The sequence below is a fragment of the Neofelis nebulosa genome, chromosome 10 (genome assembly GCF_028018385.1).
Source record: "Neofelis nebulosa isolate mNeoNeb1 chromosome 10, mNeoNeb1.pri, whole genome shotgun sequence".
NCBI classification, from domain to species: Eukaryota; Metazoa; Chordata; class Mammalia; order Carnivora; family Felidae; genus Neofelis; species Neofelis nebulosa.
In genome coordinates, this window is record NC_080791.1 from 81,824,927 (window position 1) to 81,844,062 (window position 19,136).

The window sequence follows — 19,136 nt, forward strand, 5'->3', positions numbered from 1 at the left end:
CAAGGAATTACAGTGTTAGTGAAAAAGAAACAGATCACCAGACTGGCTTGGGTGGAAGACGTCCAAGAAGGTTCAAAGTTGTGACATCCTTGTCAGTGACACAGAGGATGGCACAAAGGGTGTTATCATTGTATGTACCAAGAATAAAACTGGGAGAGAGGAGGGAAAGAGGATCAGGGGCAATTCTCACAGATAAGAATAAAAGACAAAATGTTCTCAGAAACTTTGAAAGGGTCTGAAACCCGCAATGTAAACTCGAACAGGGCAATTGAAAGGTCAAGAACTGCCCTTTGTGCCACTCAAACCTGGAGGTCTATAGTCTTCTGCTGATGGACCTTTTCCTTGATTCTCTGTTCATAAAGCTGCAGCCTGCAAGCCACAGAATATTCTTTACCTGTGTGGAGAGGATGGGGGAAGGAAGAAGGTCTCTCCTTGCCTATTCAGTCATATTTGGTTTTTTTAAAATTTATTTATTTAGAAAAAGTTTTTTAATGTTTATTCATTTTTGAGAGACAGAGAGAGCACGTTAGCAGGGGAGGGGCAGAGAGGGAGGGAGACACAGAATCCGAAGCAGGCTCCAGGCTCTGGGCTGTCAGCACACAGCCCAACGCGGGGCTCGATCTCATGAACTGAACTGTGAGATCATGACCTGAGCTGTAGTAGGATGCCCAACTGACTGACCCACCCAGCACTCCTGTTTTTTAATCAGTATATGTGAATTCTCGTTTTAAGAGTCCAAGAGCCTTACTGAAAACCAATTCCTTTCTTTCACTTTTTTCCCCAGTGTGGGTCCAATAGGTAGTTTTCTATCACTATCAAAACGCAAAGAGTTGCAGCTAATGACCCATTCTTAGAGTTTGCTATTACAATTGCCTTTGGCCAAAAGGATTAAATATTAATCTGAGTCACAAAGCACAGGGACCCAGAGAGCTACAATTTGGATATTATAGGCAGTCACATTTTCCTCCTGTACCCTGATTTGTTGTTAACAGTTCACTCTGTGTGATTGGTCAGCTAAGTGTGATCTAGACCCCAAAGCAGTGTCACCAAGCTCTGGCACACATGCTAGTCTGTTTGATTTGACCCATCAGGTCTGGGTCCCAGTCACATATAGGCTCATAGTACCACCTCCCGGGCTGGCCCAGGAACACCCCTCCATACTTGGCCACCTTCCTTGCCCACCTTCAGTTTTCATCCATCCTTCCTATTTCTATATAAACAAATGAGAGAGTTGGTCAATGCTTTAGGACTAGCTGAAAGTTCACCTTCCCAAAAAACTTAAAAAAAAAAATCTCTTCCTTTTGTTTCTGTGTCTAGACAATGCTCATCTTGTGCCAATTCTAACCAGAATAGCTTAAATGCAGAAATAATGGTATCTATTCTTATATCAAAAGTAGTATTATCTTACATTGTCATGATCATGATCCATATTCTAAGGAAGGATAGAGTGATCACAATATACTATCTCCAAAATACTAAAAAAAACCTTGGTACTGTCCCAAGACACTGAAAAAAATATAGACAGTAGCATATGCAGTGAATATTTATTAACTGCCTATTATGTCCAGGCTCGCTGAGAATACAACACTAAATGAGTTAGAGTATTGGCCTTCTAGAAGCCTATATACTAAGATAAATAGTGTATAGAGAGATACAAACAACATATCTTAGGCTAGATTCTTCTTTTCACTGTGTCTTAGTTTCCCGATCTATAAACTAGGGATGGAATTAGAACACTGCATTTCAAACTTTTAGAAAATAGATTTTTCTTCCCAGTCATGCTTCAATAAAATCATACTTAAAAACCTTAAAGTGGTTGACCCATGAACTTGTAACATAAAAATATTCTAATACATAAAAGCTACTATTTTAAAGAATGAAGAATGAATTCATTTTCCTAAACATAAAAAAAAAAACAACTTTTTAACTGGAATCTTTCAGTAACATTTATTTTAAATTAATTTGAAACATTCAGGCACTTATGTAGTAAGATTTCAAAAAACACCTGCTAAATGGATCTCCAAAATGAACAGATGCTCAACATCACTAATATTCAGGGAAATGCAAACCATAACCACAGTGAGATGTTACGTCACACCTGTCAGAATGGCTAAAATCAAAAGCATAAGATACAATAAGTGTTGGCGAGGATGTGGAGAAAAGGGAACCCTCATGCACTGTTGGTGGGAATGCAAACTGGTACAGCCACTGTGGAAAACACTGTGGAGCTTCCTCAAAAAATTAAAAATAGAACTAACATATGATCCAGTAATTCCACTACTGAATATTTACCCAAAGAAATACAAAAACATTAATACACTGCATCCTAGTGTTTATTGCAGCATTACTTAAAATAGCCAAAATGTGGAAGCAGCCCAGGTGTGATAAAGAGGTGATGTATGTGTGTATATATAATGGAGTATTTCTCAGCCATAAAAAAGAATGCTATCTTGCCATTTGCAACATAGATAGAGCTACAGAGAGCACAATGCTAAGCGAAATAAGTCAGAGAAAGACAAATACTATCTGATTTCACTCCTATGTAGAATTTAAGAAACAAAACAAAGGGAAAAAAAAAGAAAGACAAACCAAGAAACAGACTCTTGGCTATAAAGAACAAATTGCTATTACTAGAGGAGGGGTGAAATAAGTGAGGGGGTTTAAGAGTGCACATATTTTGAGGCACCTGAGTGGCTCAGTTGGTTAAGCATCTGACTTTGTATCGGGTCATGATCTCACAGCTCATGAGTTCAAGTCCCACATTGGGCTTTGTACTAACGTGCAGAGCCTGCATGGGATTCTCTCTCCCTCTCTCTCTGACCCTCCCCTGCTTGTGCACACTCTCCCTCTCTCTTTCTCTCCCTCTCTCTCTCTCTCTCAGAGTGAATAAGTAAACTTAAAAAAAAAAAAGAGTACACGTATCTTGATGAGCACTATGTACAGAAGTGTTGAATCACTATATCATACACCTGCAATTAATAGAACACTGTATAACTATACTGGATTTAAAATTAAAAGAAAAAAACTTAGGGGCGCCTGGGTGGCGCAGTCGGTTAAGCGTCCGACTTCAGCCAGGTCACGATCTCGCGGTCCGTGAGTTCGAGCCCCGCGTCAGGCTCTGAGCTGATGGCTCAGAGCCTGGAGCCTGTTTCCGATTCTGTGTCTCCCTCTCTCTCTGCCCCTCCCCCGTTCATGCTCTGTCTCTCTCTGTCCCAAAAATAAATAAAAAACGTTGAAAAAAAAAAAATTTAAAAAAAAAAGAAAAAAACTTAAATGAATGAATAAACAGCAAATGAGTATACTGTACCACAGATAACCTCAATACCTTCTGTACATGTTTCTGGATTCATTAATACTGTATTTCAGACACATCTCCCAAGACAAACTGACCCTCAGAAATGTAAATAAATACTTCATGGCTTATATATTTTAACTTTTTTCTCTTTAAAAAATAGATTAGATGATAAAGACCAAGTGATCCGCATCAACTTCAATAATGCAACCAGAGACACTGTATTTGATGTACCTGTTGAAAGAGTTCAGCCTTTTTATGCTGCTCTGAAGGAGTTTGTTGACCTCATGAACTGTAAAGAATACAAGGTTACTTTCAAGATGAATCCAGGTCAGTGAACACATTTTCTCAAACTCAACACAGGGATTTTCTTCAACCTTAACTATTTAGAGCAAGATCTAGAGCAGTTTCTCTCATATATGGCATGTGGAACACTTATAACAATCTTTGCGAGCAGCCAGCTGGATTAAATAGCAGACTCCTGGCCCCAACCACTGCTCTATTGCCTCTTCAGACTAAAAAATATTCTTTTCTTTTTCAAAATATTTATGTATTTTTGGGAGAGTGCAAGCGGGGAAAGGGGAGAGAGAGGGGGACAGAGGATCCCAAGCCGGCTTTGCGCTGACAGGCTGACAGCAGCAAGCTGGATGTGGGGCTCAAACTCACGAAGCACGAGACCATGAACTAAGCCGAAGTCAGACATTCAACTGCCTGAGCCACCCAGGCGCCCCTAAAAATATTCATTTCTAGCAGACTCATAGGTAATCTTTAATCACACCAAATTTAATAACCTCCAACCTAAAGAATAAATACATGGGGGGCGCCTGGGTGGCGCAGTCGGTTAAGCGTCCGACTTCAGCCAGGTCACGATCTCACGGTCCGTGAGTTCGAGCCCCGCGTCAGGCTCTGGGCTGATGGCTCAGAGCCTGGAGCCTGTTTCCGATTCTGTGTCTCCCTCTCTCTCTGCCCCTCCCCCGTTCATGCTCTGTCTCTCTCTGTCCCCAAAATAAAAAAAATAAAAAATAAAAAAACGTTGAAAAAAAAATTTTTTTTAAAAAATAAAGAATAAATACATGAGAGAGAAGCTATAAACCAAATGAAATCTCACTTCTGATGTCAAGACTGATGACTTAGGTTTTCTATCCTGATAGCCTGTCAATACAAACTGAGTCTTAATTCTTCTACCCTGGAAAACAAATAAAATTATCCCTTGATTCTCTCTAAAGTAGAGGATTAATGTTCACTCATTTAGCTTATTTGCTCTGGCAGAGATAGTGCTACCTGAAATGAAGTGTACTTGAAGTAGCCCAGCCATGGACACCTGGGTGGCTTGGTCAGTTAAGCATCTGACTTCGGCTCGGGTCAGGATCTCACGGCTCCCGGGTTAGAGCTCTGTGCTGACAGCTCAGAGCCTGGAGCCTGCTTCGGATTCTGTGTCTCCCTCTCTCTCTGCCCCTCCCCTGCTCATGATCTGTCTCTCTCTGTCTCTCAAAAATAAATAAACTTTAAAACAATTTTTTTGAAGTAGTCCAGCTACTTAAAATAAAGGAATAGAGAGCATGGTGTTTGTTCTGGACCACCTTGACTCAGTGAAGTGATCTCAAACTTGAGGTTTTAATATCTATCATAAAAAACAGAATTTCTCTCTGCTGTTGATTTGGCTGAGGGGAAGATTCTAATCATAATTAGCTTTTTAATTGATCTTTGGCATAATAAAGTAATATTGGAAACCTCTATAAATCCACTGATAGGCAGTCACATCAGGTTGATTTTAAGAGCAGTAACATATAAAATGGAAATATCATGAGAGAAAAATACCAAAAAATAGAAGTTGGAATTGAAGCTCTACCATTTAATGGCTGTGTAGTTTTAGGCAAATCTCTCAACTTCCTGGAGCCTCGGTTTTCTCAAATGAAAAGATGGAACACCCTTTTCAGTATTTTTATGAGGCTTAGAAATAATGTACACAAAATACTAGGAACATAGAAGACAGACCAAGTCACTATCCTTGTAATTATTTGAAGCTGTTAAACTGGAAAGAAATATTTCTTCTTTTTTTCCAATATATGAAATTTATTGTCAAATTGGTTTGGAAAGAAATATTTCTAAGTAAGAGCTAAATAACAACCACAAAGAGCAATTCAAAGTTTTACACGAAGATAATTTTTTAGGGACACCTGTGTGGCTCAGTTGGTTGAGTGTCTGACTCTTGATTTGGGCTCAGGTTCATGATCTCAGGGTTGTGGGATTGATGGAGCCCCTCATCTGGCTCTGTGCTGACGGTGCAGACCCTGCTTGGGATTCTTTGTCTCTGCCCCTCCCCCGCTCATCTGTGCATGTGCGTGTGCACTCTCTTTCTCAAAATAAATAAATAAACATTTTTTAAAGATAATATTTTAGTAAAAATTATAAAAGTGTCTACAGAAGCCTGGACTATAAATGTCAAAAGGTCTAAAGCAGTTTGCATTCAATGATCTGATTGTGTGAAAAAATGAATGTACAATTTTCAGTCAGAGAAAGACAAATACCATATGATTTCACTTGTATGTGGAATTGAAGAAACAAAACAGAAGAACATAGGGGGAAAGAGAGAAGCAGACTCTCAACTAGAGAGAACAAAATGAATGTTGCTGGAGGGGAGGTGGGTGGGGCGCCAGGTTAAGTAGGTGATGCGGATTAAGGAGGGCACTTGTGATGAGCACCAGGTATTATATGGAAGTGATGAATCACTAAATTCTATTCCTGAAACCAATATTATGATATATGTTAACTTTTTCATTTTTATTTAAATAAAAATTTGAAACAAATAAAACAAACATCAAAAACAACAGGAAAAAAGAAACATACTATTTCTTGATGTGAACAAAGTATCCATGTTATTTTGCATTTTATATTTTCTAGCTCTGCAAATCATTGAAACACATGATTATTCATATTGAAAAAATGTTTTGTCTAGGTGATGTGATTACTTTTGATAACTGGCGCTTACTTCATGGCCGATGTAGCTATGAAGCAGGAACTGAGATATCCCGCCATCTGGAAGGAGCTTATGCCGACTGGGATGTAGTAATGTCAAGGCTTCGTATCTTAAGGCAGTGTATCCAGAACACAAACTGAATCTCCTGTCTACAATTTCAGTAAGATTCCAATGAGTGTATTTTGTAAGATATGGCAAGGTTGTCTTCACAGACTATGATCTACGTCATTTACATATTAATTTCTTTCATGAACGTGCCCTCTTTATCAGAAGGGTTTTCCTTTTCTCATAATCATATACAATGCCAACATTTTAGATGTTTTAGCAGTGTTTTTTCCTTTCCAAGTAAAGCATTTCTTCTGCTCTATTGCATATATGATCTAATTTCTTTTGCCTGTATATGAGAGGCTCCAGAATGCCTACAAATAGTTTTGTATCAAATAAAGCTTTTTCAAATAAATCCCTTTTTAAATAAAGCTTTTGTTTCAAATAAAGCTTGTGTTTCAAATAAAACTTGTCTCAAATAAAACATGTTCCTTCTCTGTTTTCTGTGCAGTCTCAATTTTCATGACTGCATGTGACTGTCCTTAGCATGATTGGGGTAAGGCTTCATATTTTTGAAGATCTGTTTTATTCACTTTTATTATAGATTTCTGTTATCCAGGTTTTCAGACCTCAACAACCTCTGATCCAAACATTTTCTTTAACAACTAAATTATGACACCAAACCCAAACATGTCAAATGAAGGGGAAATCTAGTCTGCCTATGTTTCTCTTGTCCTGAGTCAGCACTCCTAAGGATTGCCAGTATAGCTTACACCTGTCTGTGAATCAGTTCTCATTCCTTGCCTTCAACTAATAACTAGGAAAGGTCTAACTAAAGTGCATGCAACACTCATACACAGATACAGTGTCTGCTAATCTCAGGACAGCTTCCCCTGCTGGTCTTGCCTTCCTGTATGGTCACTCCTTGTCCCCAGTGGTGGAACACAGACGTCATGGCTAGCCATGGAAATGCCACTTATGTTGAGACCAGTCCTTTCCCTACTGCTGCTGAAAGGGGAGCCTCAGCATTACCATTTGCTGAAATCAATACATAGATTTTTAGTCTATATTGTTGGGGACCTAACCAGGCTTCCTATTTGGAAAGTATTAATGACTGTCAACACCACGGAACTCCACCTGTTGCATTAAGACCAAGTGAAAGAGGATACCTGGGTAGCTCAGTTGGTTGAGGATTGGACTTCAGATCAGGTCATGATCTCACGGTTCGTGAGTTTGAGCCCCACATCGGGCTCATTGCTGTCAGTGAGAGCCTGCTTCAGATCCTCTGTCTCCCTCTCTCTCTCTCTCTCTCTCTCTCTGCCCCTCCTCCACTCACATGCACATACTCTCTCTCCCCCCTTCTCTGTCTCTCCAAAATGAATAAACATTAGAAAAAAAAAAAAAAAGAACAAGTGAAAGTACTACTTCCATCCATGTGTTCTTTCTACTTCACACTCACAGGGTGTCCACGGCACTGGGAGGCTAGATCACAGGTGCTGTGAGCCCTTGTCACAACTCCCCACTGGTTCTCCAAACTCTGGTTTTGAGTCCATATCAACAGCCTAGACTCCGCTTTCCCTGACAACACTGCCTTTTTCTGGGGCCTTCATTGTCCTTTCCTATCATGTGGTCTTGATCAGGGCTACAGTAATATATCACATATGATTAATGTCTTTGAACTTCAAAAGAAATGGGTTGGGTTTTCAATCCCATCTCTCTTAAGACACTCCTAGAACGAAAACAGTCAAGCTCAATAGAGCCATGGCCTTATTCTATGAATAATTCTAAATTATTCTAAAAATAATTTTCTGGAGTGACCCTGGCTTCATTCATTTACAGCATCTAAACCCCAGGTACTGCCAGGCTAATGTGATTTTTTTAATGTTTGCTTGTTTGCTTGCTTGTTTATTTATTTTGAGAGAGAAAGAGAGAAGGGAGAGAGAGAATCCCAAACAGACTCCATGCTGTCAGTGCAGAACCAGATGCAGGGCTTTATCTCACGAACTGTGAGATCATGACCTGAGCGGAAATCAAGAGTCAGACGTTTAACCTACTGAGCCACCCGGGAGCCCCTAACATGACTTATTATACTTTAATTCATTCAGCTGATATTTATCACATACCTGCTATATATCATGCACTCTGCTAGAGTTAGGACACAGAAGGACTCGAGATGTGACTGTTTATAGTCTGGTAGGGAAACAGATAAGGATATAGATGATGAAGTGCTATATTAACAGAATGGTTCATACGAAGGCAACAGAGCCAGACTGGGTTGATTAATCAAAGCTTCAGTCTGAGTTAAATGGGTATTAATCATAGTTTTTCAGGCAAAAAAGGGAGCATAACTCTCCAAGTCAAAGGGCAGAAGAGGCACAAAGAACTGAGAGTGAACAGAGCGCATGTATTGACTAAAAGTGAAAAATCATGGAATAGCAGTGGTGTAAATTCTGGGATTGGATGCCTAAGTTCAAACTATAATGATGACAATCAGTTAACTATGTGTACATGAACAAATAATATCTTCCCTTAAACCCTAGTTTTTCTATCTACAAATGACACTAGTAATGGTTCTTGTCCCATTAACTTTTTATGAGGATTAAATGAAAATTCATGTAAAGTATTTTCCCAAACTTCTCAAATGATAAGTCAGCATGGTGTGTGTGTGTGTGTATGTGTGTGTGTGTGTGTGTATACCACATCTTTTCTGGATTTTTAAGTTTTTATTGTAATTTCAGTTAACATATTAGTTATATTAGTTTCAGGTGTACAATACAGTGATTCAGCACTTCGATACATCACTCATCACAACAAGTCCCCATCACCTATTCAACCCATCCGCCTGCCCACTTCCCCTGTGGTATAGTTTCTTCTCTATGGTTAAGGATCTGTTTCTTGATTTGTGTCTCTCTCTTTTTTCCTTTGATCATTTGTTTTGTTTCTTAAATTCCACATATGAATGAAATGATATGGTGTTTGTCTTTCTCTGACTGATGTATTTTGCTTAGCATTATACTCTCTAGCTCTATCCATGTCATTGTAACTGGCAAGATTTCACTCTTTTTTATGGCTGAATATATATATATGTACATATATATACACACACACATATATACATATATATACCTATATATACACATATGTATATATATATATCACATCTTCTTTGTATACTTATACTACTTTGTATACTTAGGCTGCTTCCATACCTTGGCTATTGTAAATAATGCCATTATAAACATAGAGGTGCACATATCCCTCTGAGTTAGTATTCTTGTATTATTTAGGTAAATACCCAATAGTGCGATTGGTGGATCATAGAGTGGCTCTATTTTTAACTTTTTGAGGACCCTCCATACTGTTTTCCGCAGTGGCTATATTAGTTTACATTCCCACCAACAGTGCACGAGGGTTCCTTTTCCTCCACAACCTTGCTGACACCTGCTATTTCTTGTGTTTTTGATTTTAGCCATTCTGGCAGATGTGAGGTGATATCTCATTGAGGTTTTGATTTGCATTTCCCTGATGGTAAGTGATGTTGAGCATCTTTTCATGTGTCTGTTAGCCATCTGTATGTCTTCTTTGGAGAAATGTCTGTTCGTGTCTTTTGCCTTTTTTTTTTAATCGCATTATTTGGCTTTTGGGTGTTGAGTTTTGAGTTCTTCATATATTTTGAATACTAGCCCTTTATCAGATATGTCATTTGTAAATACCTTTTCCCATCCAGTAGGTTGCCTTTTAGTTTTGTTGATTGTTTCCTTCTCTATGAAAAAGCTTTTTGTTTTGGTGTAGTCCCAATAGTTTATTTTTGCTTTTGTTTCTTTTGCCTCAGGGAACATATCTAGAAAGAAGTTGCTATGGCTAATGTCAAAGGAGTTACTATCTATGTCTTCTGTTAGGATTTTTATGGTTTCAGGTCTCACATTTAGCCCTTTAATTTATTTTTAATTTATTTTTGTGTATGGTGTAAAAAATTATCCAGTTTATTTCTTTTGTATGTTGCTATCCAGTTTTTCCAACACCATTGTTGAAGAGACTGTCTTTTTCCCATTGCATAGTCTTTCCTGCTTTGTCAAAGATTAATTGACCATATAGTTGTGGGATTATTTCTGGGTCTTCTATTCTGTTCCATTGATCTATGTGTCTATTTTTGTGCCATACTATCTTGATCACTACAGCCTTGTAATATAACTTGCAGTCTGGAATTGCGATGCCTCCAGCTTTGCTTTTCTTTTTCAAGGTTGCTTTGGCCCTTTGGCCTTTAGTGATTCCATACAAATTTTAGAGTTGTTTGTTCTAGTTCTGTGAATGTGTGTGTGTGTTTTAATATAACTTCCTAGACTCATTCCTTAAATATCATAATTCAGTGGGTCTTGGATAAGGCCCAGAAACTGTTGGTTTTATCAAGGATCCTGGGTGATATGCCTCATCAGAGAAGTTTGAGAAATACTGATGTAAAGCATTTAGCATAGTTTCTAACTGAAAGTAAGTATTCAACAGATGGTAACCATTATTAGTTAAAATAACAGAGGCTGTAGAAGAAGAGCATAGGTTAGGGTAAGAAGAGATATATGAAGCTGGATGCAGGGACAGGACCAAGTCATGAAATGTTGAAATGTATGTTGCAATAAAGATCTGATATTTTATCTTGAAACCAGTGAGGAGCCATTTAAAGGTTTTTAAGCAATAAAGTGACTTTAGCAAATATTGATTAAAGATCCATTTGGCTACATTGTGGAGGGAATTGTAAATGAGCAAGACTAGAGGCCATAAATCCACTTATGAGGTTGTAAATCTACTTACTGCAAGAAGCCGGATGAGAAATTAGAAAGGATTGAATGAGAATTCTTGGAAGAGGGACAAGGAGAGGAGAGATATTAAGAAGCCAAATCTAGAAGACTGAGGAACTTTAAGTGCCGTGGGATGCATCAAGGAGGGAGATGTCTAGGATGTCTCCTGGGTTGCTACTTGGGAGAGATACATTAACAGTGATTCCAAGTACAAGGAGAGAAAAACCACAACAGCAGAAGCAAGCTTGTGGGCAAGAAAACAAATCCAGTTTTGAACGGACTGAATTTGAATGGCCCCTGAGTTAGTCCACTTGGCAGCTGAATGTATATATACACACACAGCTCAGGATAGACCCTGGGATTGGAGTGCTCCACTTGGAAAGTATATAGATGGTGGATGAAATCATCACTTGTTTCCCCGGAGACATTTAGCGATTGTGACCAAGGTCACAAGCCTCATGGTAGAATGATAAGCTAATGATACTGGCCTAGTTTGTGGAATCAGTTACACTCCAAACATAAAGAATCTGCAGTGGCTTATATTCAAACTCAGCTAGACCTCTTACATATCATATTTTGTTGCTAGAAGACAGCATTCCAAGGCAGCACCCCATGGCCTAGATGTTTCCTTCTCTGTCAAAAATTATTTCTGCCCTGGAAAGGAAGGACAGAAGGATTGGATGCGGTTGCAACAATTTCTGAAGTGTTATATAGGACATGACATATTATGGGCTACGGCAGCTGGTGCCGACTAAGGATGATTGGGTTTCCTGGATATAATAGTCTAAAGATTTGACTTTCCCCCAAACTCATAATAGATCTGAGGTAACTTGGATTGGAATTTACCCGTATTTGGCAGTGGGGATTCTTGCTTTCTGTTCCATTGCTCTGATTTGACTTGGAGAATATTAGCTGCTTGGCTGGTTAATCGGAATAAGTTCACAGATCACTAGAATGACAGGTCACAAAGTATCTTCACTGGTCTCTTATTGCTCCCTCTAGCCAACCACTAAAAGGTGAGCAAGAGAATATTGGTACAGGGAATTTATGCAAAAGAAGGAATTCTATGGAGAAACTGATGGACGCTGAGGGTAATTTCACTGTTCAAGAATTTAAACTAAGAAATAATAGATATTTTATAGGCAAAAAAATATCCCTTTATGATAAATATTATTTTGAGGACACATTTGAGCTGAAATCTCTTGCAATGAAAATGTGATTTGGTTGGACTGAACGGCTTGGAGCATACCTCTCTATCTCTACAGCTGCCTGGAATACTCTTCCCCACTGCCTTTTAAGTCTAGAAAATTCCTCCTCCTCCTTCAAAATTCAGGTTAAATTTCACCTTCCTTGTGAAATCTTTCCTGATCTCCTGCTTAAGCACCCTTTTCCTCCTGGCTCCCACTGAGGCTTACATACAGGTTTGTATATTTACCCACTCATTCTAGTGATATTCATGAGCATGATTATGCACCAGACACTAGTCAGTGCACTGGTAAGACAGGGGTGAGCAAGATGGACATAAGGGCTCTCTTAGAGCTAATGGTCCAGTGGGAATATCAGGCATTGATCAAATAATCACAGAAATAAATAATTTTGAATTATAGCAAATGCTAGAGGGGGGAAGTCCAAGAAGCTACAGGAGCATAAAATAAGAGGACAGGACTGATATGAAGAAAGTGAGACTCAGGGAAGGCTTCACTGAAGAAGCAGCTTTTGAGCTGTTTGATGAAAAATGATATGCAATGATGGTACTTTGGCCTCAATTAACAGAAACTCTAAATCCAGCAATAAGGAAATTTTTTATCTCACAAAACATGAAGTCCAGAAGCCCTCTCACATTTTATACCTCTAGTCCCACCTCTGTGTAGTTATCTTGGCTCTGTCTTCCTTCATACGTGTGCTTCATCCACTGGGAAAGCTGGTGGAATGACTACGGAAGTTCCAGGCCTTGTGTTCAGACATGACTTTTCTTATGTCTTTCTTGGAAGAATAGAAACCTTTCCTAGAACCCCTCTGACAGGCTTCTCCTCATGCCTTCTCAACCAGAATTAGGTCAGATACACTCTCCTAAACTAACTATTGGCAAAAGGAAATGGTATATCCATGACAATGGACCTTCCCTTGGGCTGGAGGAGTGGTTTCTATCACTGGTGCACATGGCTGTGTAGAGAAGGAGTGAATAACTAAAACCTCGGAATGGAGATGAAGGTTAAATGGTGTGCGGGCAACCACCAGTGTCTACAGTAGAGAGGAGAGACTTGTCTAGGTGAAGGGGTAAGGGAGAGCATGCCTCTCAGAGCAAATAGAGTAAGAACTCTCACATGAAAGGCAGCATGGTGCCCTCGAAGAAATAAAGAGCCATGAGTCTAGAAGCGAGGTAGCCAACCAACAGTGTCCAATATATTGTAAACTCTTTAAGCAGAGACATTTTCATTTGTGTCTCCCCAGTGCCTAAATGTTTGTGGAATAAATGAGGGGAACTATGGTAGTTGCTTCTTTGAGTACTCTTCTTCACATCCTAGATGAAATCAGGTCACATCCTCAAGATCTCAGTCACCCAAAAAAGTCTCAATTTTTTGTGTGAGGCAGGACCTCATTGCTTTCCCCTCCTCTACTGTGTAACACATTTTATCTAGGTACATACCAAATTTTAGCCTCAAAAGCTTTCCCAGCCTCTACCAGAATTGGTCTGTTCACCATTTAAAATACTCTGACAGGGAACTTCCAGTTTCTAGTCCAACATGGACTGGAAACTTCGAAGTCCTTGCTCCATCCTCACAGCAAGTAAAAAAGGTAAATAAACTGAAAACTCAACACCTCTTTTTAGATCCATCAGACAAGTGATGTCATAGAGGAAACCACTTCCCTGAAAAATGTACAGACAGAAGACAAATACAGAGAATCACAACTTGCCAGAGTAGAAACTTCCACAGGAACCAGTACCAAGATAGGAAGACCTGAACTATAACTGGCAAACTGCTGAAGGCTCAAGATGGACAAGCCTAAGAGATAAAACCACCAGGGACACCCAGTCATAGGAATGACCTCTTACTTTTGTGAGTTTTACCTCCAGGAGCCCTGCCTGGTCCACATAGTGAACACCAGAAAAAATAAATAAATTCCTGTTGTGCCCACAGGGTGAAGGAAAGTGAACTGTACTGAAATGTGCCAATGTATTCTGTTTTCTGAAAAAGAACCATCTTCTAGATAAATTATTTTACCAGTGCTTAATCTGCTGGGACTATGTGAAAGCCTAAACCTACTTGGAAGATATAAATATACTACTCTAGACCTTCTCAGTCATCCTGGACCACCTAAAGAGGAGAACAAATTGGGAAGCAGTGAAGTTCACAGTCCATGGGCACAAGCTCACCAAACAACTGAGACCTAATCATGGGATTATAGAACACTTACCCTCCCGCTTATACTTTATCCCTACCTTATTAAAGGCCAATTTACCACAGTTCTTTTTACCTCATAAATCATGTTCACCTTTCCACAAAAAATTACAAGACTTACTAAAATAAAGAAAGAAAGAAACAAACAAACAAACAAAAACAGAGTTTGAAGAGACTGAACAAGTCTCAGAACTAGAGTCAGAGATGGCAGGTGTGTTGGAATTATCAGACCAGGAATTCTAAAGATCTATGATTAACATGCTAAGATCTTTAATAGAAAAGTAGACAGCATGCAACAACAAATGGATAATATAAGAAGGAAGGGGGAAATTCTAAGCAAGAATCAAAAAGAAATGCTAGAGATCAAAAACAGCCGTAATAGAAATGAAGAATGTCATTGATGGGCTTATAAGTAGAGTGGATACACCTGAGGAAAGACTATCTGAGCTTGAGAATATGAAAATAGAAATTTCCAAAAATTAAAAGCAAAGAGAAAAAAGACTGAAAAAAAAAAATAGAACAGAATACCTAAGGACCATGAGACAGCTAGAACTTGAATGTAATACAAGTAGGTAGCACTGAGTGTTTCTCATGGTTTTTTTTTCCCCATGTTTTTCAGTATTAACCTGCTGATATCATATGCCAGTCATTAGAAATACAAGGGGTCTTCTGCTCTCTTTCATGGGCTCCTAGGTCCAGGGTTTTGACTTTAGGGATTTCATAAACACTCTGAAATTATATGTAAAAGTATATGCGTATTTGTGTGTGTGTGTGTGATATGTGTGTGCACATTTTCCTGAGTCAAAGGGTCAGAATCCCAACAGATTTTCATAAGTAATATGTATCCCCTAAAAAGAAAACAACTATTCTTTTATTTTTAAGTGGGAATGTAAATTGGCACCATCACTATAGAAAACAGTGTCAAGGTTCCTCAAAATTTAAAAATAGAACTACCATAGGATTCAATAATTCCACTTCTGGGTATCTATGCAAAGAAAATAAAAACAGTATATCAAAGACATCTGCACTCCCATGGTCACTGCAGCATTATTTACAATAGCCAAAGTATGGAAACAACATAAGAGTCCATGAATGGATGAACAGATAAGGATGATCCACATATATCATATATATCCACATATATCATAATATATAATAATGTATAAAAACTATCATACAGGGGTGCCTGAGTGGTTCAGTCAGCTGAGTGTCTGACTCTTGATTTTGGCTCATGTCATGATCTCACAGTTTCATGGGTTTGAGCCCCATGTAGGGCTCTGAGCTGACAACTCAGAGATTCTCCCCCTCTCTCTGCCCCTTCCCTACTGGCACTCTGCCTTTCTCTCTCAAAATAAATAAATAAACTTAAAAAAAATTTTTTTAAACCTATACTGTATATGAGGCACCTGGGTGGCTCAGTCAGTTGAGCATCCAACTTCAGCTCAGGTCATGATCTCACCATTCCTGAGTCTGAGCCCAGTGTTGGGCTCTGTGCTGACAGCTCAGAGCCTGGAGCCTGCTTCAGATTCTGTGTCTCCCTCTTTCTCTGCCCTTTCTCCACTCACACTCTGTGTCTCTTTCTTTCAAAAATAAACATTAAAAAATTGTTTTAAAAGCTATAATGTATAATATTCTGTTGCATTTATATAGTATGTATAAACATGTATGTGTGTGTGTGTGTATACACACACACACACACACACACACACACACACACACACATATATATATATATTATATGCACAACACAATATTATGTAGCCATGAGAAAGAAGGAAATCCTGCCACTTGTGATAGCATGAATGGATCTTGAGGGCCATGACTTGAAATAAGTCAGAAAAGAAAGACAAATACTGTGTGATCTCATTTATATGTGGAATCTAAAAAGACCAAATTCATAGAAATAGGAAGTGGTTACCAGGGGCCAGAGGATGGGGGAAATGGGGAGACATTGGTCAAAGGGTACAAACTTCCAGGTAGAAGATGAATAAGTTCTGGGGATCTCATGACTATGCTATGACTATACATAACAATATTGTATGATGTACTTGCAATTTACTGGGAGATCCTATCTTAAATATTCTTACCACAAAAAGAAATGGTAATTATGTGACATAATAAAAGTGTTAGTTAACACTATGGTAGTAATCATCTTGCAATACATAAATCCATCAAATCAAAATACTGTATATCTTAAATTTATACAATAGTATATGTCAATTATATCTCAATAAAGCTGAGAAAAAACAATGTACAATAAGTATACTGTGAACAGATTTGGAATTTCATTTCTGTTAAAACTGTCATATTTTTTTCTAATTCCATTCTAGTTTTAATTATTTGAAAAAAAAACAGATGGAGTTAGAAGATGTTATTAAGGAAGATATTTCTTGCTTAAATTCTATGTGCTTGTTGCAAGCATTTAATTAAATATTTGAGTAACATTAAATGTCATTTCTTTTGAGGAAAAAGGATCATTTTTTCCCTAGCTTTTATTATAGAATTTTTGCCTGATAATCACTGATGGTTGATTTTTCAGAAATTGCTTTCTAAGTTTGAACTTTTTTTCTCCCAGAAATAATGAAATAACCATTTGCATGATATTACAATAAACACTTCAATTTATAAGACAGAGAAGTCTTTTATTTATTGAGTTTGAGAAAGAGAGAGAGAAGGAGAGAGAGAGAGAGAGAGAGAGAGAGAGAGAGAGCTTGCGAGCAAGGGAGAGGGGCAGAAGGAAAGAGAGAGAGAATCTTAAGCAGATTCCATGTTCAGTGCAGAGCCTTGATGCAGGGCTCGAAACCACGAAAGTGTGAGATCATGACCTGAGCCAAAATCAAGAGTTGGATGCTGGGATTAGGACCAGAGCCAAAATCAAGAGTTGGACACTTAACCCACTGAGCCACCCAGGCACCCAGAGAAAATGGTCTTAAATAGTATTTAATTAACTGTTTCCCAAAGGATCATAACAATACCATTAATAGTGGGCTCAATTATTTTGGAGCTTCAGGAATAGACTTTAAAATTTTTTAATTGTTATATATTTTATAGTTAGGACTTTCTAATTATAATAAGTGATGATTGGTTTTCCATTTATAGTAATGGTGTAAAACTTTTTAAAAAATAAACCTTAACCTAAGAGAAAAATATTCCTAATAGTGTAGGTGATACTGTTTTTAAGGTGATACTCCATTGATCAAAGTTTGGAAAATGCTGATCATTTTATGAACAAGCAAACAGAATGGAGAAGAGAAATTACTTTCCATGACCATATATAGTGAGTGACAGAGCCAGAAGTCAAACACAAGTTTGGGTTTCTAGTTCAGTTCTCTTTCCACTTTTCTATGCTATAAATATTTCAATTTCAAGCGGAATTAGGTTGGCTACTTGCTATTTCCAAATGTTTGACCAATGGATTTACTTTACACTTCAAGGGAAGTTATCCTAGAATTGATTCAGAAACAAAAGTGAAAAGACACAAAGGTCATTTGAGGATTTAATACACATGAGAATCTAAATCGGTATAAGAGCTCTCAAATTATGGAGTGCGGGTGGGAAACAATCTGGAACCTTGTTTAATTAAAATGCTGACTCCTGATATACTTCCATTTGGTTCCAGTGGGCTAGATCTACAAATCTTTTTTTTTTCTTAATTTACATCCAAGTTAGTTAGCATATAGTGCAACAATGATTTCAGGAGTAGAGTCCTTAATGTCCCTTACCCATTTAGCCCATCCCCCCTCCCAGAACCCCTCCGGTAACCCTCTGTTTGTTCTCCATATTTAAGATTCTCTTATGTTTTGTCCCCCTCCCTGTTTTTATATTACTTTTGCTTCCTGTCCCTTGTGTTCATCTGTTCTGTGTCTTTAAAGTTCTCATACAAGTGAAGTTGTATGATATTTGTCTTTCTCTGTAGGTCTACAAATCTTGACATTTAACAAGCATCCCAGGGATGTGGTTGCAGGTGCCCCATGGACCACACTTTGAGGAACAATGTTCTGATCACCAAATGAAGTGTTCCAGTCCTGACAAAAAAGGCCTCAGGGACCTTTTACAGCCATGAACTGCTGCATTCTCCTTACTCAAGACTTCCTTTCTTTTCCTTTGGTACATCAGTAGCAAAAAGAGGCACCCTAGAGACGGTCTTCTTACTCTATTGTATATTACTAGGAGTCAGCAACTAGAGAGTGCCATCAGCCCTGGAAAGTCATATTTCTTCCTCAGCTTGTTGCCCACCACACACTGTCCTTACAAACTTCCCTGGAAGCATTTACCATCGCTATAATCAAAGGGTTTTCTGCATAATTAATTATCTGGGATCTTTTTTCCACCCTGGACATTGTTATATTCACAATACGCAGCATACTTGGGAGTCAGGAAATTCCCAATGAACAGTTATTGATTAAACAAGCAAAGTATCACCTTTGGGTATAGATTTTTTTCTTTTGAAAATTATTCAAATTCCACATTTGGTAGGTAGAAGAGAAGATGTTTTTTCCTTCTTTTTATATTTGGAGAAAGTGGCATTTCCAATGGTCATCATATGATGTGTCCAGGAAGATGCTGGTTATAAATGTTCTCAAATTGCTTAAATGAATATAATGAGAAAACATTTACAACGAGTGCAAAAA

The 19,136-nt window shown here is 38.3% G+C and overlaps 1 protein-coding gene and 1 long non-coding RNA gene across 4 annotated transcripts in view; both read left to right on the forward strand.

Annotated features, from left to right (window-relative positions):
* The window catches only part of BBOX1 (gamma-butyrobetaine hydroxylase 1), a 59,744-nt gene extending 52,946 nt beyond the window's left edge, over positions 1-6,798 (forward strand). For all 3 annotated transcript variants that reach the window (XM_058688497.1, XM_058688498.1, XM_058688499.1), the window contains exons 7-8: positions 3,456-3,622; positions 6,249-6,798. In XM_058688497.1, the coding sequence (XP_058544480.1) occupies positions 3,456-3,622; positions 6,249-6,409 (328 nt within the window). In that variant the 3' untranslated portion in view covers positions 6,410-6,798. The remainder of the gene's footprint in view (positions 1-3,455; positions 3,623-6,248) is intronic.
* Positions 6,799-9,778: 2,980 nt separating this feature from the next.
* On the forward strand, positions 9,779-18,926 carry LOC131488743 (uncharacterized). Its single transcript, XR_009250277.1, has 2 exons — positions 9,779-9,842; positions 18,422-18,926. It is a non-coding gene; the product is annotated as an uncharacterized LOC131488743 (long non-coding RNA).
* Positions 18,927-19,136: the final 210 nt, after the last annotated feature.